We start from the raw sequence: 23,649 nt of genomic DNA, 5'->3' as shown, positions 1-23,649 counted from the left end.
ATGGAATCACAGAGAGCTTTGAAGGCTAGGTCCCTTCCAGCACTAAAAACTGATTATAGGAGTAAGGGCTTCAAATGACTTCTAAATATGGGCAAAGCACGCTGAAAGGGAAGGAGGATAGGTCTGGCAGGAAGGGAAAAGAGTCAACAGATTATAATTTCTCCTTTGAAGTTTTCAAAAGATGTTGAGGAAGACAACATTAGTTTGGCACGATCCTGATATGGGACCATAGAATTTGACACAAGTGTTGCATGTTAAAGTCGCCTTACAGATACTCAGTGAAGTAAGCTATAAACATTAAAATCTAAAAACCAGAGGAAGAAAAGAGCTTTGGAGCCAGATAGACCTGCATTTAAATTCAAGCTCTACTACTTAACTGGCAGTGTGACTTTGGACAAGTCTTTCAACCTTGCTGAGTCTTAGTCTCCTGACCTGTAAAATGGGAATGATAATATCTACCTCAAGAGGATTCTTGTGAAGCTTTTATGAGATTATGCCTTTATATCTGGCACTGTGTCTATAAGCAAAAAAGTAACTGGCAGCTGCAAAAAAAAAAAAAAGCATTCCATCATTTATCATTGGTTACTCAAAAATCATTTCAGTGTATCTGAAGAATAATATTGTAAATATTCAAGTATTTTAATAGCTCTATTATCTCAGCGAAATGTCTATGCTGGAGGAATTTTGATGTATTTTAAACTCTTTTTGGGGATTCCTTAAAATAACAGTATCTTATAACATACTAAGTGTTCTAACTACCAGAAACTGTTTTAAGAGCTCTACATGCATTATATCACTCAATCCTCTTAACTCACTGAGATGACTGCCGGTAGCATCACATGGGAGACGAGAGGTTAAATAACCTGTCCAAGATCATATAGCTACGAGGTACTGAGCCAGGCTTTGAATCAAAGCTCTCCAGCTCTAGAACCCACACTTGCAGTCACTACATTATACTGTTTCTCTATCTTTTAAGAAACTATGTGCTGTCTATTTTTAAAAAGAAGACTGTCTTTCCCCCCATATATTCTTTTGAAGGATCCCAAATTAGATCCCCACAGAAGCATACCAGCAGTACTTGGCAACACAGACTTGACGTTTAATGTTGGATTTTGCTGCCTCTTTGCTATATGACCTAGAGAAAGATATCTAACTTAGGCTGTTTCCAAGGGTTAAATAACCCTTGTTTGAGTGCATAAATAACTATCTAAACTGCCTCTTGGTGATGGATTGAAAGCACAGTGTTACTAATTGACTTGGTATGGAATGTTTTTTTCTTCCCCTTCAAGATACATACCTTTCCAGTTAAAGTTGAGAGATCATCTCCACCAATTACTTTTATGTCACCTGTTGACTGGTCATTCTAGTTAAAAAAAAAAAGATAAATATATATGTATATCTTTCCATGTATACACACACATTTCAAATGATCAAACGCGAACTAGAAGATTTAAGAAGTTAGCTATCTAATGTCATAGCATTATGATAGTCTAAATGATACAAACTGTAAGAATTATGTCTCTAGAAATGAATGACTAGGTAACTTTCAACTAGAGATTAGTAAAATTAAGAAGTTCTAATTGGTCATTACTGATTTGATGCTCCAAAGAGTCCTAAAAATGGGGTACACCCATTTTTGAGTGGGCAGTATTACAGAGGCCACCCATCTTCAGTCTCAGTAATTTCTGAACCACAAAAGAAGTTATTAGCATGACAGGTGTCTGGTTCTGGCCCTGGACCATTCCCATGAGTCAATCAAGTTGTAGGGTCTTGTCTATATCACACTTGACTCCAAAGATATTTCCCTCAAAAGTCTAGCTCAGGCCCAGGTCATCTTCAGCACAGTCTGGGAAATCGGGTCTGATCAGTAGTCCTTTAAAGCATACCTCTTAGGCTCCCAGTTTTATGCTATCACAGAATCTAGTAAGAAACCCTTAAAAGAGTTTCAAAAGGGAATGCTCCACACCCACTGTAGTTGGTGGTGATAATGATCATAATTTGCTGTGCTGGATTCAAGACAGAAAACTGGAGTGAAAGAGCAGGTGAATGAAACAGCTTAGACTTGCCCTACCAGAGAACAAACCATACCAAAGCTGTGGCAATTACAATGGTGCTGTACCAGCACAGTAACAGACAAAGAGATCAAGGAACAGAGTAGAGCCCAGAAACAGACCCAGAAATATATGCGGATTTAGTATATGATAAAGATGGTATTTCAAGTCAGTAGGAAAAAGATGAATTATTCAATAAATGGTGTTTCATCAACTAGTAATCCATTTGGGAAAAAAATAAAGTATGATCCCTACCTCACAGCATACACAAAAATAAATTCCAGATGGATTAAAATCTAAACGTAAAAAATAAAGCCATAAGCAAACCAGAAGAAAACGTAGAATATTTTCACATTCTCAGAAAGGTAAAAACTTAGGCATGACATGAACCTAAACTGAAAGAAAAGATCTGTAACGAGTATTTCTATTACACATTGGGCTCCAACAATAAGAATCCAATAGAGAAATGGAGAATGAACACGAGTAGGTAATTCACAGAAAAGAATGTCATAACATATAAAATGATATCTGAGAAACAAATAGACAACATGATTCTACTGTTCACTCATTCACACTGGCAAAACTTAAGTCTGATGATATATAATTTTGGCAAGAGTGACAGGAAACAAGCACCCTTGTTGGTGGTGAGACTATAAATCAGTACACTGTCCTTCGAAAAATATATAGCCATACCTATTAAAATTGTAAACACGCATGCCATTTGCCCCAGCAATCTCACTTCCAGGAATCAAAGCTACAAAAACACAAGTGTGCAAAGGTACATACAAGGATGTTCACTGTATCAACTGCTATAACAAACAAAAATTGGAGACAACCAGCATGTTTATTAACAGGGAACTATTTAAATTAAGTTCATCTACACAATGTAATACTGTGGAGCTATTAAAAAAAATCTGATAGGGCTTCCCTGATGGCGCAGTGGTTGGGAGTCCACCTGCCGATGCAGGGGACGCGGGTTCGTGCCCCACTCTGGGAGGATCCCGCGTGCGGTGGAGCGGCTGGGCCCGTGAGCCGTGGCCGCTGAGCCTGCGTGTCCGGAGCCTGTGCTCCGTGGCGGGAGGGGTCACGGCAATGAGAGGCTCGCGTACCGCAAAAAAAAAAAAACAAAAAAAACCAACAAAGAATCTGATAATCTATACACACTGACATGAACAATGGTAACTAAAAACACCAAGTTATAGAGCAATGTGTTGCCTACGGAACCCTTTCTGTTCAGCATTTTTAAAAAGCTTCTAACTGCAATTACCTCTGAGTAGTGAGAAGGGATAAGAAGACTTTCTACTTTTATATACAGGCATACCTCAGATATTTCGGGTTTGGTTGCAGATCATCACGATAAAGTGAGTGTCACAATACAGCAAGTCACAGGAATTTTTTGGTTTCCCAGTGGACATAAAAGTTATGTTGGGCTTCCCTGGTGGCGCAGTGGTTGAGAGTCCGCCTGCCAATGCGGGGGACACAGGTTCGTGTCCCGGCCCGGGAAGATCCCACATGCTGCGGAGCGGCTGGGCCCGTGAGCCATGGCCGCTGAGCCTGAGCGTCCGGAGCCTGTGCTCTGCAAGGGGTGAGGCCACAGCAGTGAGAGGCTCGCGTACCGCAAAAAAAAAAAAAAAAGTTATGTTTGCACTGTACTGTAGTCTATTAAGTGTGCAACAGCATTATGTCTAAAAAAACAATGTACAATACCTTAATTTAAAAATACTTTATTGCTAAAAAATGCTATTGTTTATATGTGTAATCTAAAAAAATGGTACAAACGAACCTACTTACAAAACAGAAATAGAGTTACAGATGTAGAAAACAAACATGGTTACCAGGGGGAAAGGGGCGGGGATAAATTGGGAGATTGGGATTGACATACACATACTACTATATATAAAACAGATAACTAATAAGGACCTACTGTATGGCACAAAGAACTCTACTCAATATTCTGTAATGGCCTATATGGGAAAAGAATCTAAAAAAGAGTGGATATATGTATATGTATGACTGATTCTCTTTGTTGTACAGCAAAAACCAACGCAACACTGTAAATCAACTATACTCCAATAAAAATTAATTTAAAAATAAAATAAAATAGTGACGTCAAATACTGTGGAGGATGCAGAGAAACTGGATCACTTATACTTTGTTTATGTGAATGTAGAATGGTACAGCCACTCTGGAAAACATTTCAGCAGTTTCTTTAAAAATAAAACATGAAACTATGGTAAAACCCCACCCCACCCCAAATAAATAAATAAATAGATAAAAAATAAAAATGCTAACCATCATGTGAGCCTTCAGTGAGTCTTAATCTTTTTGTAATGGTAACATCAAAGATCACTAATCACAGATCACCATAACAAATATAATAATAATGACAAAGTTTGACCTATTGCGAGAATTACCAAAATGTGACACAGAGACATAAAGAGAGCAAGTGCTGCTGGAAAAATGGCATCAATAGACTTGCTTGACCCAAAACTGCCACAAACCTTCAATTTATAAAAAATGCAGTATCTGCAAAGCACAATAAAGTGAAGTGCAATAGGGACTCCCCTGGTGGTCCAGTGGTTAAGAATCCATCTTGCAATGCAGAGGACACCAGTTAGATCCCTGGTTGGGGAGCTAAGATCCCACATGCCGCAGGGCAACTAAGCCCGTGTGTGCCACAACTACAGAGCCCATGCAGTGTGGAAGATCCTGCATGCCACAACTAAGACCTGACACAGCCAATAAATAAATATTTTTAAAAATTACTTTAAAAAAAGTGAAGCGCAATAAAACGTGGTGCGCCTGTACTTCTAATTTTGTCATACACTTCTATATATGTGTCCGTATTTTATGGAGTGTTATTTTTGAAAATCACAAATGGGCCAACAGTATACAGTGTTGCAAACTAAACGTAAGATACATAAGTATGACTACCAGTATCAAAAAACTCTTGCATATTACTTCTCATCTTAAGGAAATTTCGGACACCTCTCATTCTAACTAACTTAAAACCTAGAGTTTCAAAGACAGAGAATTAATAGCAAAAAAAAAAAAAAACCAAAAAACTGTATGAAACCTGAAGCTTTCAATGAGAGCGAATCACAGTAGTAAACGATTTACACAGTAAATCAAGTTAAATAGCGACATCTTCTGTATAAATTTGGTATTACAGTCGACTTCAATTGACCCTTTTTTTACAGAGAAAAGGAGTAAAGATCTGAGAACTGAAAAGTATGGAAAAAACCCTGTGATCCAAAGGCGATGGTGATAGGGTAAGAGACAAGAGAACTACAAGCACGCAAGACACTGCTGCTGCACTAGATCTAAATCTCCATATTTCCGTTCGCCCCAAGGGTTTTAGCTTTGAGGTTCCCTTTTTCTGGAAACACAGCCACCTTTTAAATGAAGGGTAATACAGAAGATTCATTTAAGAAAAATGTTACAGTCCACTGTGCTAGAATACAGGTATAAGTGCCCAAATTGCATACAAATGGCACCCATGAATCAATCACCCCACCAGAGGATTTTCCCTTGCTCCCTCCCTTCCTGTCTATGACAAGCTTCCCACTGTATCCCTGCTGCATTTCATTACTGAGCGACTCTTACGTGCTTCATCTTTAAGGAGATGATGGGACTGGCATGGGAGAGCCCAATCTGTCCTTAACTCAGAATGTCACTGTCAACTACATAAAATCCCCAGAGAAGCTCTTTGGGTCTACCAAATACATACCCTCCGTGTCTGTGTTTCCATTTTATCTACCTTTTCTCGAGTCTACGTGAAAAAAAGAGAAGGGAAATAGGAAGGAACTTTCTTATTTGTGTACCCCTAAAAATTGTGCAAACCTCCAGGTAGCAACAAGAACTGAAGCTTGGTATAGGAAAAGAGGAGAGAAAGCTGTGTGAAAACACGTTAATGAGTGGGCTGCAAAAGAACGGCTTGGAACAAACAGGTTGAGACCATAAGAAGAGAATGCAGAGAGGTTAATCACCAAAACTGGGCTCCCAAGAGGGTGAGACTAGGAGTATCACTGAGGTAGGAAGTCCAGCCTTAGCACTTAGTGGCTTAGCAATATGTGCCTTCCTTTTTGCAGTGAACTTCAGATCATTCTTTAGGACCCTAGAATGGAGTTATGGGGAAACAACTGTTCCTTCTACATCCAGCTAGGTCCCAAGTCCACCACACTCAATCATATTTTCTCTTCACGTCATAATTTCAACCATCCTCTGTGTCCTTTAACTGTTCTCCTGTACCCTGATCAAATATCAACAAAAGTGAGAATATCAGAATCATGAACTTTTAGAGGTAGACTGCACCTCAGATGAAAAACGGCAGATATCCAATTTTCTAAAAATATATGCAGAAAATAATAAGTCTGGAAGGATATATGCCCAGGTAATAAGTCAATTTATTTACCTGTTATTTTAAACTTAAAATGTTGCTTTAAAGGAAAAAGAAGCTATTATCAGTTTTAAAAATGATGCTGATGAAGCAGGGCCCTTATAGATCATCTAATCCTGCACTATCCAATATAATAACCACTAACCACATTATTTAAAATTAAATAAAACTAAAAATTCAGGGACTTCCCTGGGGGTCCAGTGGTTACGAATCCGCTTCCACTGCAGAGGGCACGGGTTCAATCCCTGGTCGGGAAACTAAGATTCAACATGCCGCGCAGTGTGGCCCCGAAAAAAAAACCAGATCCTCTGTTGCACGAGATATATTTCACAGCCTCACAGTCACATGTGGCTAGTGGCTCCGTACTAGACAACACAGACACAGAACACTTCCATCATCACAGAAAGTTCTGTTGGTCAGCATTGCTCTACACACATCAAAGATATCATTTAGTACAACAGGGTACCAGAAAAGATTGAAGTGTTAGTGCTGATATTTAATATCTGGTATTTTCAAGTACACTGCTTTCAAACCTTCAGAAGTTATTGCAACCTGTCTTCTTGTTTTTCATTCCATGTCTGGTTTGGGACTAGGATCTGATAAACATGTTCAATAGAACCACTCTTCATGGCCTAAAAGACAGTACCTTGCATACAACAGGTGGTAATATGTTTGCTGAGTGAATTAATCGATTTCCTTAATTTTAAAAAATGTGTTTATTTATTTATTTATGGCTGTGTTGGGTCTTCGTTGCTGTGTGCAGGCTTTCTCTAGTTGTAGTGAGCGGGGGCTACTCTTCGTTGTGGTGCACGGGCCCCTCATTGCGTAGCTTCTCTTGTTGCAGAGCACGGGCTCTAGGCACATGGGCTTCAGTAGTTGTGGCACGCAGGCTTAGTAGTTGTGGCTCGCGGGCTCTAGAGCGCAGGCTCGGTAGTTGTGGCCCATGGGCTTAGTTGCTCCACGGCATGTGGGATCTTTCCAGACCAGGGCTCGAACCCATGTCTCCTGCATTGGCAGGCGGATCCTTAACCACTGAACCACCAGGAAAGTCCCTCCTTAATTTTTTTTAAAAATAGAAGTTGTGGTTTCATGGGGCCAAACCTGACCAGTACCTTCATGTTCTACTAATCAGGGTGCTTACATAAAACCTAAGTTGTCCGACGAGGACTACATCACAGTGAAAATCCACAGGCAAGAGTTAGAAAGTATACTTTTGACTCTAGTTCTGTTAGTGTTTCCTTATACCATGGACAGTACACATCTCCATTCCTGCCAATTTAAACTGAACAAATTCTTTTCTCCATCCACGTCTATGGTCTTAGTTCAATAAGCAGGAGAAAGGTATAAATCACTTCACTTCCTTTATATAAATAGATAGATTTACAGAAGATAAGCTTTAGACTATCTAGTGTCAACATCAAAGTGGTACGTTTACATTTAACTTCAACTGTTCTGGAGAAAAAAGCATACCTTAAAGCAATTGACTAAATACGTACAGAGAAAAGTGTCAGACCAAAAGCTACTGACCTCTTCTTAGAAGAGACACTTTAAGAAACTACTCCAATATTTTCTGCATTTTTCTTCAACAAGCTCACTCAAAAAGTCAGCTTCTTACAAATAACAAATTGCTATAAAGTAATTTGTACCTTTGACATACTAAACAGAGAGCCTAATCAAGCTACTAATCAAGTGACTTCCAAGATTAAGACTGAAACTTATAGCTTTCTGAACCCTGACCCTAACTGAGGAAAAATCCCATAGCTGGCAAAATGAATTGTTTGCATGCAAAACTTCTGAAGAAATAATAGGAAGCCCATATTAGAGGATCCAAGTCAGTTAAAAGTTTTCCCAAATAAGACTCTCAGTTCTGCACAGAATTAAAGGCCTGTGTTCAAATTGAAGACCTGTATGATCCTGGGCAAGTCACTTAATCCCTCTGCCCCTCATTGTTCTCAAATGTACATGGAGATAATAATTCATAACTCAAAAGTTTTCTGCAAGATTTAAAATCCTAAATAGAGGGACTTGCCTGGTGGTGCAGTGGTTAAGACTCTACACTCCCAATGCAGGGGACCTGGGTTCGATCCCTGGACTGGGAACTAGATCCCACATGCATGCTGCAACTAAGGAGCCCGCCTGCTGCAACTAAAACCCGACACAACCAAATAAATAAACAAATAAATATTTTAAAAATAATAATAATGAAAAATAAATAAAATAAAATTCTAAGAAGAATTTCATTTTAACGTAAGCCATTTAGTCTGGACACACCATAAATCAGGTTAATTTCTCCTTTGCTTAGGGCCCACAAAAAATATTCCCACAAAAAATTTACTTGTTGGACAACTTTCCCTCTCGAGACTTCCTCATTTTTTTTTTAAATTAAACTATTTTAGTAAAAAAAAAAATTCACTGCAAAACTGAACTCACAACAGAGAAAATACATTTGCACACTTATCAACTGTGTCTTTTTTTAATATCACAGGGCCTTAGGGATAGAAAAGTCATTGAATATATAGTACTACATTTTATTGTTCTAAGATGTACATTCACATTTTAACACCCCTGAAACTGACATATTACAATCGACAGCAACTTACAACAATAACTGACAGTGTCTTCTTTCTTAGCAGTACAAAAAATAGTGGTAAATCTTAAAATCAGTGCTATCTAAGATTTAATGAAACATGGTATTTGGAATCCCCAGGCAATCTGTCAAGTAGGCACTAAGCAAATAAAATTCTGCCTAGCTACTCTAAGAGTATGTAAACTATAATGTGAGTGTGTATACACAGAGAGAAAATTCTTCAAAATATTAGAAATAAAAGTGGTAGTGGAATTTAGGGTGACTTAATTCCTTTATAACTTCCCATGGTTGTATGTTCTTTATAATAAACATGTATTTTTTAATCGGAAAAATACAATTTTCGTTCTGAAGAAAAACTAGATGGGGTGTGTTAATATTATTATGGCTCTTTATAGATTCTGGGAACATTTAATAGTTCGTGGAGCATTTCTTTAGGATAAGTACAGAACAGTTAATGTTTAATTCACTGTTTCAAAGTGGTCAAGATCAACATGTAAAACTGCATTAACATCAATGTTACTGATGCTGCAATTTTAAATTCCCATTTTATGATTATATCAAATTAAATTGCTTGTTTTTTTATAGGCACATGTGAACATCTTCCACAACAAGCTGATGAATTATTAAATAGGGTAGAAATGTTGCTTCAAATCAACAGAAAGTATATGGTTTTCCTAATTTCTATTGTTTAGTAGTAAATCTACACAGAATTTCACATAAAACAGAACAGATATTTTTTTCTCTATGTGAAAATTTACCTAAATGTTTGCTTTAATCATGTTGAATGTTCCAACGCTTTTTATCAGTTGAGGAGTTCAGCTTAACAATCCTCTAAGATCTGAAACTAATAGGAAAAAAACTAGGACTTCCCTGGTGGTCCAGTGGTTAAGACTCCACGCTTCCACTGCAGGGAGCACAGGTTCGATCCCCGGTTGGGGAACTAAGATCCTGCATGCCACGTAGCGTGGCCAAAAACAAACAAACAAAAAAATAAAAATAAAAAACAACTAACAGGAAGAAAACTAAAAGTAGAAAATGGAATTAAAATGTCAAAGTGTTTCTACCGCTTCAAAATTGCTCTATAACTATAAAATACTCTTAAAAATATTAAACTCCTCTCAGTTTTTTAATGAGCCTTCTTTTCAAAGAAAGGACATTCTGCACAAGTCCCCAGAGCAATGAAGTATAAGTCATAAAGTAACAAAATTGATTTTTATGTGCACATGTGGGGGGCGGGGGGGAGGGCGGTGCTTAAGAAGACCAAACAGAGAAATCAAGCCCTGGACTGTAAGCCCATGTTTTGCCTCTAAGCAACAACATATTAAAGCCTGGGCAGCTATACTGCCGAGAATTAAATCTTAGTGTAAACCAGCAAAATAAATAACTTCTGTTGAGTAAAAATCCAAATTTTGTATTTAAGCAAGTCTTTAATTCAAGTGAGACTCAGACAAGTTAAAAGGAGCTTATGAGTATGAAGTAATGTCATGATATATGAGCACAAAGGGTTTTAACAGGATAGGGAAAATGTCTATGATAATGCTTAAATGGCTGTCCAATCACCCACAGGACTGATGAAAATGGGGAAAAGGTCAAAGACTTGGGTCAAACAGATGATTAACGAAGAGAATGGAGGCTGAAAGTTAAATGTAGATAAGTGGTCTTATGCTCAATGAAAATGTAAACATAAGCCAAGTTTCTACAAAGATGCACTACAATACTGATTCATGAAAGAGCAAAGATCAGACATTTATTCTAATCCTTGAAGAAGCTAGGAAAAATCCTATTTTTAAGGAAAAGAGTAACTCTCGGGAACTACAATGACAACACGCAACCAGAAAAAAAGCAACAGTATGAAGTAATAAAAATCAAACATTCACACGATCAAAGAAATTGTGGATGATGAAATTCACGAGTAAAGATGACTTGGATTTTGGTTCACCACACAAGTGTCAATATTCTGAAGCATTTGAGATTGTGTGACACAGACAAAGCGACTGTGACTCAAAAGTGGTCTTTTCAATGTGCTAATGCTCTCGCTCCATACGCGCTTTCTAAGAGACAACTGTTGACCCACCTTATTACTCACACCTAATTCCAAATACGACTCCCCCTCAAGTCAATCTAGCTCCAGAGAGGACATCTGCCACCAGTAAGTACAGTCAAAAGAGTATATCCCCCAAGTCCCAAGAGCAATTCCGAAAACGGGTTTTTCAAAATCCAAAACAAAACAAAACTAAAGTAAACCAAAGAACCTTTAAAATAAGTATAGGCGACTAGTTTGAAAAAGACAATATTCACTTGGATATACAGTACTAGGGAATATATTAGAAACTCTCACTCTAACCAAGTAAAATGAACATGTAAGTATAGTTTGCAGAGCTTCAAAAACATACAGGAAAACCTACAGCTGCCATGGGTTTTTTTATTTTGTTTTGTTTTTATTTCAGCAAAACATAGTCCTTCACGTCAAATTAATGTTAATTTGAATTCATATGGCTTTGTTTTTATCTATTATGTAGATCAATTTTGGTTCTTTAGTTGTATAAGTTATAAGCTAATGGAATTTATATATAAGCAGTTAAAGCTCATACATATAGGACATATAATAAAAATGCCACGTTTATTTTAAACATGCATTAAATATACTTACACAGTAGCTCTTCAGTCTGATAAAATCTACAGTCATAGGTATAGATCTATCACTATTTCTGTTCAGTGCTTTGATGTAATCCAGCAGGTCAGCAAAGAATTTATAGCCCCCCTTGAGCACACAGAGGGCCACGATGTGATGGCCTCCCATCTCCTTCATCACATCTCGAGCCAGCCGTTCAGTCCTCCAGAAATAAAATCAAGAATTTAATAGAAATTAAATTATATTATAAAAGGAACATTTAAACTTTACAACAAACATCCCTTAAGGATTAAACTTCGAATTCCCCGGCAGTCCAGTCGTTAGGACTCAGCACTTTCACTGCCGTGGCCCTAGGTTCGATCCCTGGTCTGGGAAACTCAGATCCCGAAAGCTGCGAGGCTCAGCCAAGCATTAAAAAAAAAAAGATTAAACTTCAACAAAACACATCCTTTGCCCCCATGAAGTATATTGTCCTTGCTCATAAAGTGAAGATAAAAATTTCAAAAACCTTCCAAATCCAAGTGTACTGTTACATCTATCATAAATTTTAAAAACGCAAATTAAAATAAGATACAATATTCACCTATCAAACCAGCAAATTCCAATAATACAATATTAGAAGAGATTGTGAGGAAAGAGCACTCTCATATACCACTGGGAGTATAAATTAATATAAACTTTTTGGAGGATAATTTGGCAGTATCAAAACATTCAATAAACACCTTCCCCTTGTCACAAAATTTCCCCGTGGATAAATTTGAGCAACTGCCCAAACATCTATAAAACGATGTTCCCTTCTAGTATGATCTGCAAAAGCAAAATAATGGAGACATCTTGCACCTAATCAATAAGGAACTGGTTAAATCAATTACGGTACAGCCAGAAAATGGAATGCCATGCAACCTTTAAAATATATGAGATAGTTCTGGATGTATTAATATGAAAAAATGCCCAATAAATTTTAGACCTATATGATAGTAATACCCATGTGTTAAAATATATAGTATATGTACATGGCCAATGTATAGGGAGGAAATGTGTACAGCAGGCTGAGAGAACTTCACTCTTCTTGTTTAAGCCTCTATAGTTAGAATATTTTAGAATTCTAGAATATAGCTATATTAGAATAGAGTTATAATATTGATATTATAATTTTAAAATAAAAAACAACAGCCAGACACACAAGGCAAGCATTTAAATAACAAGTAAAGTTTTTCACTGCAATTCATTTAACAGGAAATTTTCAAGCTAGACGTGCATAATCATCAAAATCTGACCTTGTCTTCCCGTGATTCAGCCCCAGTCCATTACCCTGTTCAGGGTTGAGAAATCAAAGACTTTGTGCCTAGAGTTCATTCTTCCAATCTCCCTTCAATATTTACTTTATTCTACTCCCTACAGATTCCCAGTATACCATGACTTATACTGGGTAATTAGTAAGCTCTCCCTTCCTCCCGTTTTTGTCAAGAGGGCTTTTAAAACAGAAAGCATCTATTATGTGACAAGCTGGTCTAGTTCATGTTCAAACATCAACTACTTAAAACAGTTGCTGACACTTGAAATTAATATAAGAAAAAAACAAAATTTCAATTTAAGATCGTACTAACCTGTCCATAATTAGTCCATGAGGAATAAACACCTTTTCCAAATCCTCAGCATAATGATTAGGTATACAAAATAAATCTAGGTCATAACCTGGTTCATCATCACTAATCTGAAAAAGAAATATGGCTGTTTTCAGTGAGAGCATTTCATGATACAAACACTTGATTGGATTTAGACGTTTAGAACCCTTAGCCTATCACAGAAATTTAGGTATGATATCAAGAACTTTCTGTAATTTCGTAGGCATGATAATGAATTAGTTATATAAGAAATCAGCCACATGTTTTAGAGATGAATAGTTAAGATTACAGAAGTAAAATGACATGAAATTTTCTTTAGTTCAGCAGAGTAAAAGAAAAACTTTAAAGAGCTAAGACAAATGTGGCAAAATCTTGACAATATTATAAACGCGTGATGAGTATATGGGGAGCCATTATATTATTCTCCCGACTTTTGCAAATGTTTGAAAATTTAGTAAAAAATGCTTAATACAGTGTAGTCTATCAAGTTAAATATCACAGTGAGCAAGAAAAACTGCTGTTCCCCACCTCAAACCCAAAGAGTCTCTCTCATCTCACAGTAGGAAAAAAAAATCACCAAAAAAGCTAAGTGATTCCTTAAAAATCCAAACTTCTAGAAGTCTGAGATTGTTATAATCAACTCATGAGGTGCCTTCATAGTAGATACTCTAAGATTGTTTGAGTAGGACCACATATTGGTCGTCTTGATATGTCCAGTCCTTGTAATGCAAAATGTTTAATAACACTGATGGTGTGGTACCTGTGGTGGTAAAATGTACTATGATTACAGTTTTATAATTATATAATGGGCCTATAAACACAGAAAAAATATAACAAAATCATAAAAAACTTTTGTCTTGGGGAGGGGAGTTACAGCGATTTTATTTAGCTCTTTGTACTATATATCCCAAATTTTCTTCAGTGAGTACATATTGCTTTTTAAAAATATCAAGTCTTTCTTATAAATTATTTGTGGTAGTATGTGTTTTTATACATATATGTGAAAAGTATGGGGAAATTTTATGATATATTAAAACCAAATCTACAAACAAAAAAATTTTAATACAAAAAGTTAAAAAAAGAGGAGGGGGAGAGAGGAAGAAAGAAAGGGTGGGTATGGAAGAATATACCAAACAATAGTCAACTGTAAGAAGTGGGGACCTGCCACTTTCTACACTTTGACTTCTTTTTTTTTTTCCCACTGCCAATTTCACTTTTTAAAAAAATTATAGTTGATTTATAATTCCCACTCAGCATTATATTTAAAGCTTATTCAAAGACACAAACCACAATTCTAATACTGTCTCACATGACATTCAAGACTAAGTATCTTCCAAATCACATTCAAGAAGCTGATGACATGAACTCTGGCAGTTTGCAAGAAATACTGGTCAAACCATAATTACATCTCACTGCATCAGTTAATATCTATTGAGTACCTCCTCCTTCAGTCAGCACTGTGTTAGGTGCTTAAGGACAAGTAGCTTGGTTTTCAATAAATTTTTAAAATATATACTTAAGATACATTTATTATTCACAGAATTGATAATTATATTCTAAGAAATTTGAGGTTCACGTCATCTCTCTTTCAGTCCCAAGAGCTCTGAGTTTTCCAGACTTCGGTGGAATTTCAAGTACCGTCATGTCAGACTGGTAGTAGCTGTGCACCGCTTCCGCTTGGAGCACGTGGCCAGGAGCCTGGCAGTGACTCAGGCAGGTGGACTGGGACATGCCCACAGGTAAGCTCCAGCAGCACATAGTGCACAGGCACTCGCTCGGCACGATGTGTGAAGTCAATACTGATTTGTTTTTTAAAAAACATGTATTACTTTCATGTGCAGGAAAAAAAATCCTATTTTGAGGGGCAGAAGATTATGCCAGGTCCTCTAAGGTGAAGTACTAATCTATCTGCTAAACATTGTCATCAGGCTTATTTCAGAAGACATTTACTATAAAAAGAATGGGAGTATGGAGGTTCCTTAGAAGACTAAAATAGAGCTATCATACGACCCAGCAATCCTACTACTGGGCATATACCCTGAGAAAACCATAATTCAAAAAAAGTCATGTACCACGATGTTCATTGCAGCTCTATTTACAATAGCCAGGACATGAAAGCAACTTAAGTGTGCATCGACAGATGAATGGATAAAGAAGATGTGGCACATATATATACAATGGAATATTACTCAGCCATAAAAGAAATGAAATTGAGTTATTTGTAGTGAGGTGGATGGACCTAGAGACTGTCATACAGAGTGAAGTAAGTCAGAAAGAGAAAGACAAATACTGTATACTAACACATATATATGGAAGCTAAAAAAAAATGGTTCTGAACCTAAGGGCAGGACAGGAATAAAGACACAAATGTAGAGAATGGACTTGAGGACACGGGTGGGGGAAGGGTAAGCTGGGACGAAGTGAGAGAGTGGCATGGACATATCTACACTACCAAATGTAAAATAGGCAGCTAGTGGGAAGCAGCCGCATAGCACAGGGAGATCAGCTCGGTACTTTGCGACCACCTAGAGGGGTGGGATGGGGGGGGTGGGAGGGAGGCGCAAGAGGGAGGAGATATGGGGATATATGTATACGTATAGCTGATTCACTTTGTTATAAAGCAGAAACTAACACACCACTGTAAAGCAATTATACTCCAATAAAGATGTTAAAAAAAAGAAAAAAAAGAATGGGACTAGGACATTTGTGTCACCTACAAGAGTATTTCAAGTAAGCATTACTTTTATAATGCTTCATAACAAGCAAGCATTACTTTTCTAAATTTTATAAACTGAAATTTAGTTAAAAGTTCTGGGAAAAGAAGAGCTAGACCTTGCTAGATGCTACGAGAGGACAAACATTGATATCAGGCTCATCAGAACAGATCTGCTATTACCTGACAAGAATGAAAACGTACCATTTCATAGTGCTTTTAAAGTCAAGATCCGGAGCACCAAAATGGCTTCCCTGAGACTTACTCACCCCTTCCTCCCAGTTACTCACTGCTTCTGCCATAAGCATAAACCAGGACCCACCCAGGACTCTTTGAAACATGCAACACTTATAAAGCCTACTGGTTCTGTGAAAATGGCTCAGTGCCTGGCTATGGGTTTTGCAGGCAGCCTAAGAACTTCAAGAGTCTTGTCTGTCTCAATCAAAGCCAATGTGAATTCTGCCCAGAGTTCATCCCAAACATGCAGTTTAACACAGAGAGACCAGCACAGATGTACCCCCCCCCCCAAATAGGAATTCTCTCTCTGTCAACACGCCAAATTAATTTCCAATTCAGGGACTTCGCTGGTGGTCCAGTGGTTAGGACTCTGCGCTTTCACTGCTGAGGGCCCCGGTTGGGGAACTAAGATTCCACAAGCCGTGTGACGTGGCAAAAAAATGTTTTTTAATTTAAAAAACTCTTTTTTCCAATTCAAAAGGTTTTATTTTCAATCAATACTATTAGATTTATACATCACATTCAGTGTAAAAGGGTTGATATGTTATTTCAAGATGAAAAAAAACATGTCAATATAACTCTTCCCAAAAGGCAAAAATAAGAATTCATAAAACCTGTATCACTTGAGGTACTTTAGGCATAAATTCACAACTTTGTTATAATTCACTATAAATACATGGGGTGCATTTATGGGGTTCCTAATTTAAGAAACATATGATTTGGCCATGCACAGATAATTGTCAGAACTGGGCAAGGACTACATGAGGGTTCATTATACTAATATGTGTACCTGTGTATGTTTCAAATAAAGTTAAACAGGAAGCAATTTATTTAAATGATAACAAGGCACCAACATCACTTTTTCTCAGTTTTACATTAATGAAAAATCCAAGTTTTAAAAATTCATATTTAATGTTCAAATATGTATTAGAATAGTAATTTTTAAATGGTGAGGACCTTATTCAGAACCTGTAATTCTTATCACTAACACACAAATATTTATTGAGTACCTACTATGTTGTACATACTAGAGAGGATTAGATAAATTTGACACAACTACCCTCAAAGAGCTTACAGTGCAGTAGAAGATGTGACATATACATGAAAAACCATAAGACAGTGTGAAACTATTTTAAAAATACAGAAAAAGTATTATGGGAGTTTAGGAGGGTACTCAAACTCTCACTCAGAAGCCTTGTTTGCACCTAGACCACTGACAATAAGAAATAACAGAAGATATAATTCAATAGACAGGAATTTGTTTTAATCATCCCAAGCACCAAAGCTTCATATTAAACAGGGCTAATAATCTCAATCTCTAGAAGAGCTAGAGAGAAATATACTTGGTGGCCTTTAATCTTATCAGCCCTTATTTGTTCCATCTGATATTGGTTAATATCTGGTATTAATTAACCCCATCTAACATGGATTAGTTAACAATCCAGTGGGTACTCTTGACAGGAAGGGATTGCAATATGTTTAATTATATAAAAATGCATTCAGCACCCACCTTGATTAAGGTACTATGCAATAGATTTTGTAGGGGGATACAAAGATGATTATAAATTTAGAGCCTTCAAAGAGCGTATAATCTAATGGAAAAGACATATACACATACAACTAACTATACAGCACATTAAAGCTTATAATCTGTACCAAATCTAACTTCACAAGCCCACAAACGTGTGATTATCAAAAGCGGTTATACACACTAAAGATAAACATGGAACCCAAGGTCAGCCAGCACCAATGACTCCCTCCTAAAGCAATATCAAGCTTAAAGTAGTCATTATATTCTGTTGCCTAGGATATAAACTGAGTAAATTAGACTGGTATGTCTCTGATACTGAATTAGCACAGCCTTCTAAATCAACTAGGCAATAGCAATGCCCAACTTTGTATATGAGTATAAATCACATCTGTTTTATTATTTGTGACTTGGTGTTGCATGTCTAAGCACGTGGTTATTGCCAACACCTTCTAAAAGAACTGCATTAGTCTGCCACAACAAAATACTGTAGACCGGGTGGCTTAAACAACAGTAATTTATTCCCCACAGTTCTTTAGGCTGGGAAGTCCAAGATCAAGGGGCCAGCAAAGTAGGTTTCATTCTGACATCTCTTCTCTTGGCTTGTAGGCAGCCATCTTCTCCTAGCTATCTGTGTGCTGAGCGCTGGGGCTGGAAACTCTGCCGGTGTCTTTCTTAAAAGACCAGGGCCCCACCCTCATGACCGTACCTAATCCTAATTACCTTCCAAAGGCCCCATCTCCAAATACCATCACATTGGGGGTTAGAGCTTCAACATATGAACTTAACATAAAATGGCTGAAGATCGCAAAGAAGGTCCTGGATGGCTTTGGGGAGGGCCCAACCCCAAAATATTCGGGGGAGAGCCCTGGAGGGGCTGGAAGTGGTAAACAAATGAAATGTGGTTTCTCTGCAGATCCACCTTTCCTACTCTGATTTCCAGTTCAGCCAGAAATGGCCAAAGGATAGGTTATTAATAGCTCTCAGTTACTTACCATTTACCCAGACAGTTCAGAAATCTGACTGCATCTCCTCAGAGCTTTAAAACACAGCTCTCAAATTCTAACCTATCTGTAATATACTTGTTAATGGTAAAATCTACAAGGCACTTTTATTAATATGAAAGATTATTGAAAATGCAACATTACTATATATCTTTTGTCTATTTGCTATCATAAATTACCAAAATAATTTTATTTTCCAGTAAAACTGAAGCCACAAATTCTTAATAACCATGTGTCACATCGATAATAATGGTTTCCATACATGAAAAATTTTGTGGTTTACACATGTCTAATTACAGAGATATACTACCTAAAATTACAGTAAGCATGGAAATTAACTCGAGCTAAGACAACACATGCAACATCAATTCATCATCTGTGAGCAGGATTGCTTAAGCCTGTTTGTGGTCAAAAAATGACAATGTTCCTGGGTCCAAACAAGACTAAATGGAAGTGAGGAAGCGAGTCTTTAAAAATATGAATTAAAAGACGTACAGTAATAGATAAAATACATTTTATTTTATTCCTAGTAACCAACAATAATTCCAAGCTTCTAGAATAGGCAGAAATGGCTAGGTGGCATATTTTTACCTTTTATATTCAGACACTTTAAAATTCTCAGGAAAACCCAAAGCAGATGTGTCATCCCCTTGGGATAATTTGTGACAACTCAGGATATCATAAGACCAAAATTATGAACTACCGATGCATTTATCCCTAAATGTGAGAAGAATTAAAAGGTTTACAAGAATCTAAGGGTTACAAGAATTAAAATCAGCATTCTATCCAACTCAGGGATAAATTATTACCTGCTTCTACGTAAGCGGGCCCATAACTACTATCTAATACTATCATCTTTCCTTTCCAGTGTGCACAGTGGAACAACAGGCATGTTAATTCTGGGCAAAACATAAATGCCCATCAATTATCAGAAGCACAGTGCTGAAGATAGTAGTTTCATAGCAATCTGAAGTGTTTGTTTGAATTCTTATTAGTAGCAAGTTATTCTAAATGTTTGTTAGTAATTTGGTAGCCACTGGCAGGAAAATAACAATCCAGTCTCAATATTAACGATGGTGGTTGACACTTTTATAGCATATAAATCTTACCAATGCACACAATATACAATTACAGATAGGAAGAAGAGCACACTAGCACGTCTTTATCATCTCTTCACAGGGGAAAAGAATGACACGGCCCAGTTACTGCCTAGTGAACTACAGAAATCTAAAAGAGAACTTCAAGACCCCTCTTCTCTGCTGATCTGGTTGGTCCTTTTGTCTTTTTCCTACCTCCTGCCTATGGACTTTCTGTGACACCTAGATACAAAAAATGGACAGAAAACAATTAAGATGAATCTACAGTATGCATGTCACGTTAATCAATTTGTGGAATGAAACCCCCAAACTCAACTGCTCCATTTTTTGGTGGTCACCAAGAATAATTTTGGTCTACATTGTCAGTCTAAACCCTGATGATAACAATGATAGGGCTGTGGACCAAAAAAATGCACTATTTTAGGGCTTCCCTGGTGGCGCAGTGGTTGAGAGTCCGCCTGCCAATGCAGGGGACACGGGTTCGTGCCCCGGTCCGGGAAGATCCCACATGCCGCGGAGCGGCTGGGCCCGTGAGCCATGGCCGCTGAGCCTGAGCGTCCGGAGCCTGTGCTCCGCAACGGGAGAGGCCACAACAGTGAGAGGCTCACGTACCACAAAAAAAAAAAAATGCACTATTTTATCAATTCTGTGAAAATTATTAGCAGGGTAAGATTTAAGTCCAGTTAATAAGGGTTACATTTCTAGCACTACCATCCTGAAATTTAGAAGATATTTTATCCACATAATGTATATCTGATGTTTCACAATAACTTGCAAAAATTCAGAAGCTTGTTCTTTGTTCAAGTGTGTCCAAGTTTACCCTGGAAGTTTAGAGAGATAGTTACAAGTAGCATGGGTCATATCAGGCAGATCTGCAGGTCAATTTCATCTAAGTGATACTGGGCAAGTTATCAGTAGTTCACCAATCTGTGCCTCCAAGGTCACACTAGTGTTTATCTCTCTCCCTCCTATTATGCATCTTTAGGGCAGTTATATTAGATAATGTTGCAAAATATTTACTTCAATGCCTAAAGCATAGTAAGTACTAAATAAATATCTACTACTGTCACTATGAACCTAAAAGTGGAGAGGTTAAGAGCAGACTCTGGGGCCAGATAGCTTAGATTCAAATCCTAGTATTGCTGGGTAATCTTGGGAAAGTTACTTAACCTCTCTGAGCCACATAAATTTTTTAAATAAATATCAAACCAGTTAATATGTGTAAAGGGCTTAGTAACCAGCACACAGTAAGCACTATTTAAGTGTCCGTCACTGCTAACATGAAGACAATTTCTGGGATGGAAATAAAAAAAGGAACAGGAATTTGCAAACCGAAAACACAATGAACATCTTGATGCTCAAACAAAACTAACAGCCAGTTCTAGCAAAAATAATTCACTATATGCTGGTGCAGCCATTGGACCCCAAAGCTTAAAAGCATCTAACTTCCTCAGCAACTGAATAAAAACAGTTGAGTACCTACTATTAGCATAACATTTAAGTGTATGGGCCCTCCTTGAGAGAGACCTAGGTTTGAGTCTGAGCTCCTCTTAATAACTGTGTGACACTGGGTATGTTACGTTAAGAGGTTAAGTTACTTAACCTCTCACTGAGGCTTCAAGGATTCCTCATCTGTAAAACGATAATCATACTTTTGTTACAGGGTTGTTTTGAGGACTAAACAGGACTATGTAGGTAAACACATCGATAGATATTATTACTATTCCCAGTCAGGAACCACGCAAAGGTTGTTCGTTCACAAAGACCGGCTATCCTTTCAATAACCCCATGAGGTAGTTAGCACCTCAGTTATACATAAGACACTTAAATCCAGAAAGGTAGTTACCCAAGGCTACACAGCTAGTAAATAACCCACGCAAGCAGGATCCCAGGCCAGACTCCATTAAGAGCACTACTCTTTACCTTAAGTCACAATGCCTAATATGAACTAGAACCCTTCCCTTTTTAGGGCTCAAGTGGTTGATTATTTAATGTATTCATCCAACAGACCATCACTGAGAATTTCTTGCATGCCAGGCACTGTACTACGCGCTGGGGTTACAGCGGTGATTCCTGCCCTTATAAAGTTTATGTTTTTGTGGGAGAGACAATCAACAGGTAATAAGGTAACTGCTAAAATAATAATAATAATAGCAATAATGCAGGCTAAGGCATTTAACTATTGAGAGAGGGTTGGCTATTTTAGCAAGCGTGATCAAAAAGGGAGGGTAAGGGGAGGGAGCAGCTTGGCTTGTTCGAGAAACAAGGAAAAGAACCAATGAGGCTGGAGACAGGATACCAAAGACGGATTATGGTGCCAATGCCCTTGAAGGTAAGGACCAGATTCGCATTTTTTGTCCCCTGCAGCATCAAAGTGCATAGGATCCGGATTCAAGCAGATCTGATTACGAGGCCTGGCTACCTCTGGGCCGTGGGAAAGCTACCTAATATCGGCTAACTACTTTCTACGTGTGTAAAAAGGTAGGCATGGTTACCGCTGCCAAGGCTGCCGTGAGGATGCAATGAGGCAATGCGCATTCCCACAAATAATCATTACAATGTCTGCAAAACTAGATTAAAATACCAGTCCCCGCATGCCTCCCATGTGGTCGTTTCCGTGCTCCTGGTCCCTCTCACGGAGCTGCCCCGAGGACCTCACCCACACACCGCAAATCGACAGGGAAGAGCCCCTCCTAAGAAAGCTCCCACCCTCACCCCGCCAGATCATTCCCGAACTGGCCCACGGCCCCTCCCCATAGCACGCTCGCAAGCGGCACATGTCAACCAAAACGCCATTTCCACCCTCTCCTCCCACACGCAGCCCTCCTTCCCGGGGCTCTCCAGAGGCGGCCACCCCGACCTCACCGTTCCATCCCCCCAACCGCCCGGGTGTGACGCGCGGCCGAACCCAGGAGGCTGCGGCCACCCCCGCCCCCCGACCCTGGGCCACGCCGACCCGAGCCCGCACTGCGGCCCCGCGTCTCGGGGAACGGCCGCCGCCGCCACGGGCCTGGCGGGCCAGGCTGCTCACCACGACGCTGGGGCTGCGGGTCGCCATAACGGAGCCGCTGGTGCGCGGGCTGAGGGCAGTCTGAGGAGGAGGAAGCCGGTGGCGGGGCCGAGAAGAAGGCGGAGGCGCGGCAGGAGGCGGCGCCGCGCGGGAAAGCAGAGTAGTCCGCCCGAGCGCTCCTCGCCGCCGCCGCCGCCGCCGCCGCCGCCGCCGCTAAGAGCTCAGGCGCAGCAGGCCCCGCCCCCGCTCCGCCCCGAGGCCCCGCCCATAACGGCCGCGCGCGCTCCCCGCGCCCCTCCGTGGGAGCTTGCGGGTTTCCACGCTCCCGAGGTGGCCGTGGGAATTTTCTTCCCAAAGAAGCGGAGACTCCCGCGCAGCCTCTCTTCCTCTTTCCCTCAGTCTCCCATCCAGAAGGCTCCCAAATTCCCAGACCTGCCACCGCCCTCCTTTCTTCCCAGTGGCCCTAAACTGGGCGCCGGCTCTTCAGGTTCCTTGGACTGCATTGCGGCTTCCATTTTCCTGACTCGTGGCCGGATTCTAACAAAAATCTTTAACTGGATATAAGAGTTGAGACCTAGAGCCCTAGAGTCAGCTCGATAAGGGTACAAATGTGAGGGGAGCCCTTAACTGTTCTGTGACCTTGTGCGAATCAGGCTCACTGAGCCTCTCTTTTTCGTCTCAGTAAAATGGGGATATTATTAACAAGGATCGTTGAGGATTAAAGAAGATGATGTGTACGTATATGGTGTGTGCATATGTATATATA

At 39.0% G+C, this 23,649-nt stretch overlaps 1 protein-coding gene across 1 annotated transcript in view; it reads right to left on the bottom strand.

The window, feature by feature from the left end:
* The window catches only part of HPRT1 (hypoxanthine phosphoribosyltransferase 1), a 32,414-nt gene extending 9,338 nt beyond the window's left edge, over window positions 1-23,076 (bottom strand). Inside the window, exons 1-4 of the mRNA XM_065901204.1 lie at window positions 22,905-23,076; window positions 13,277-13,383; window positions 11,688-11,871; window positions 1,298-1,363 (exon numbers count right to left, since the gene is read on the bottom strand). Of these exons, the coding sequence (XP_065757276.1) occupies window positions 1,298-1,363; window positions 11,688-11,871; window positions 13,277-13,383; window positions 22,905-22,931 (384 nt within the window). The 5' untranslated portion in view covers window positions 22,932-23,076. The remainder of the gene's footprint in view (window positions 1-1,297; window positions 1,364-11,687; window positions 11,872-13,276; window positions 13,384-22,904) is intronic.
* Between the last annotated feature and the right edge of the window lie 573 nt (window positions 23,077-23,649).

Source organism: Phocoena phocoena, chromosome X (assembly GCF_963924675.1).
Source record: "Phocoena phocoena chromosome X, mPhoPho1.1, whole genome shotgun sequence".
Lineage (NCBI taxonomy): Eukaryota > Metazoa > Chordata > Mammalia > Artiodactyla > Phocoenidae > Phocoena > Phocoena phocoena.
The sequence above is the reverse complement of the archived record's forward strand: the minus strand, read 5'-3'. Positions and strand labels throughout refer to the sequence as shown.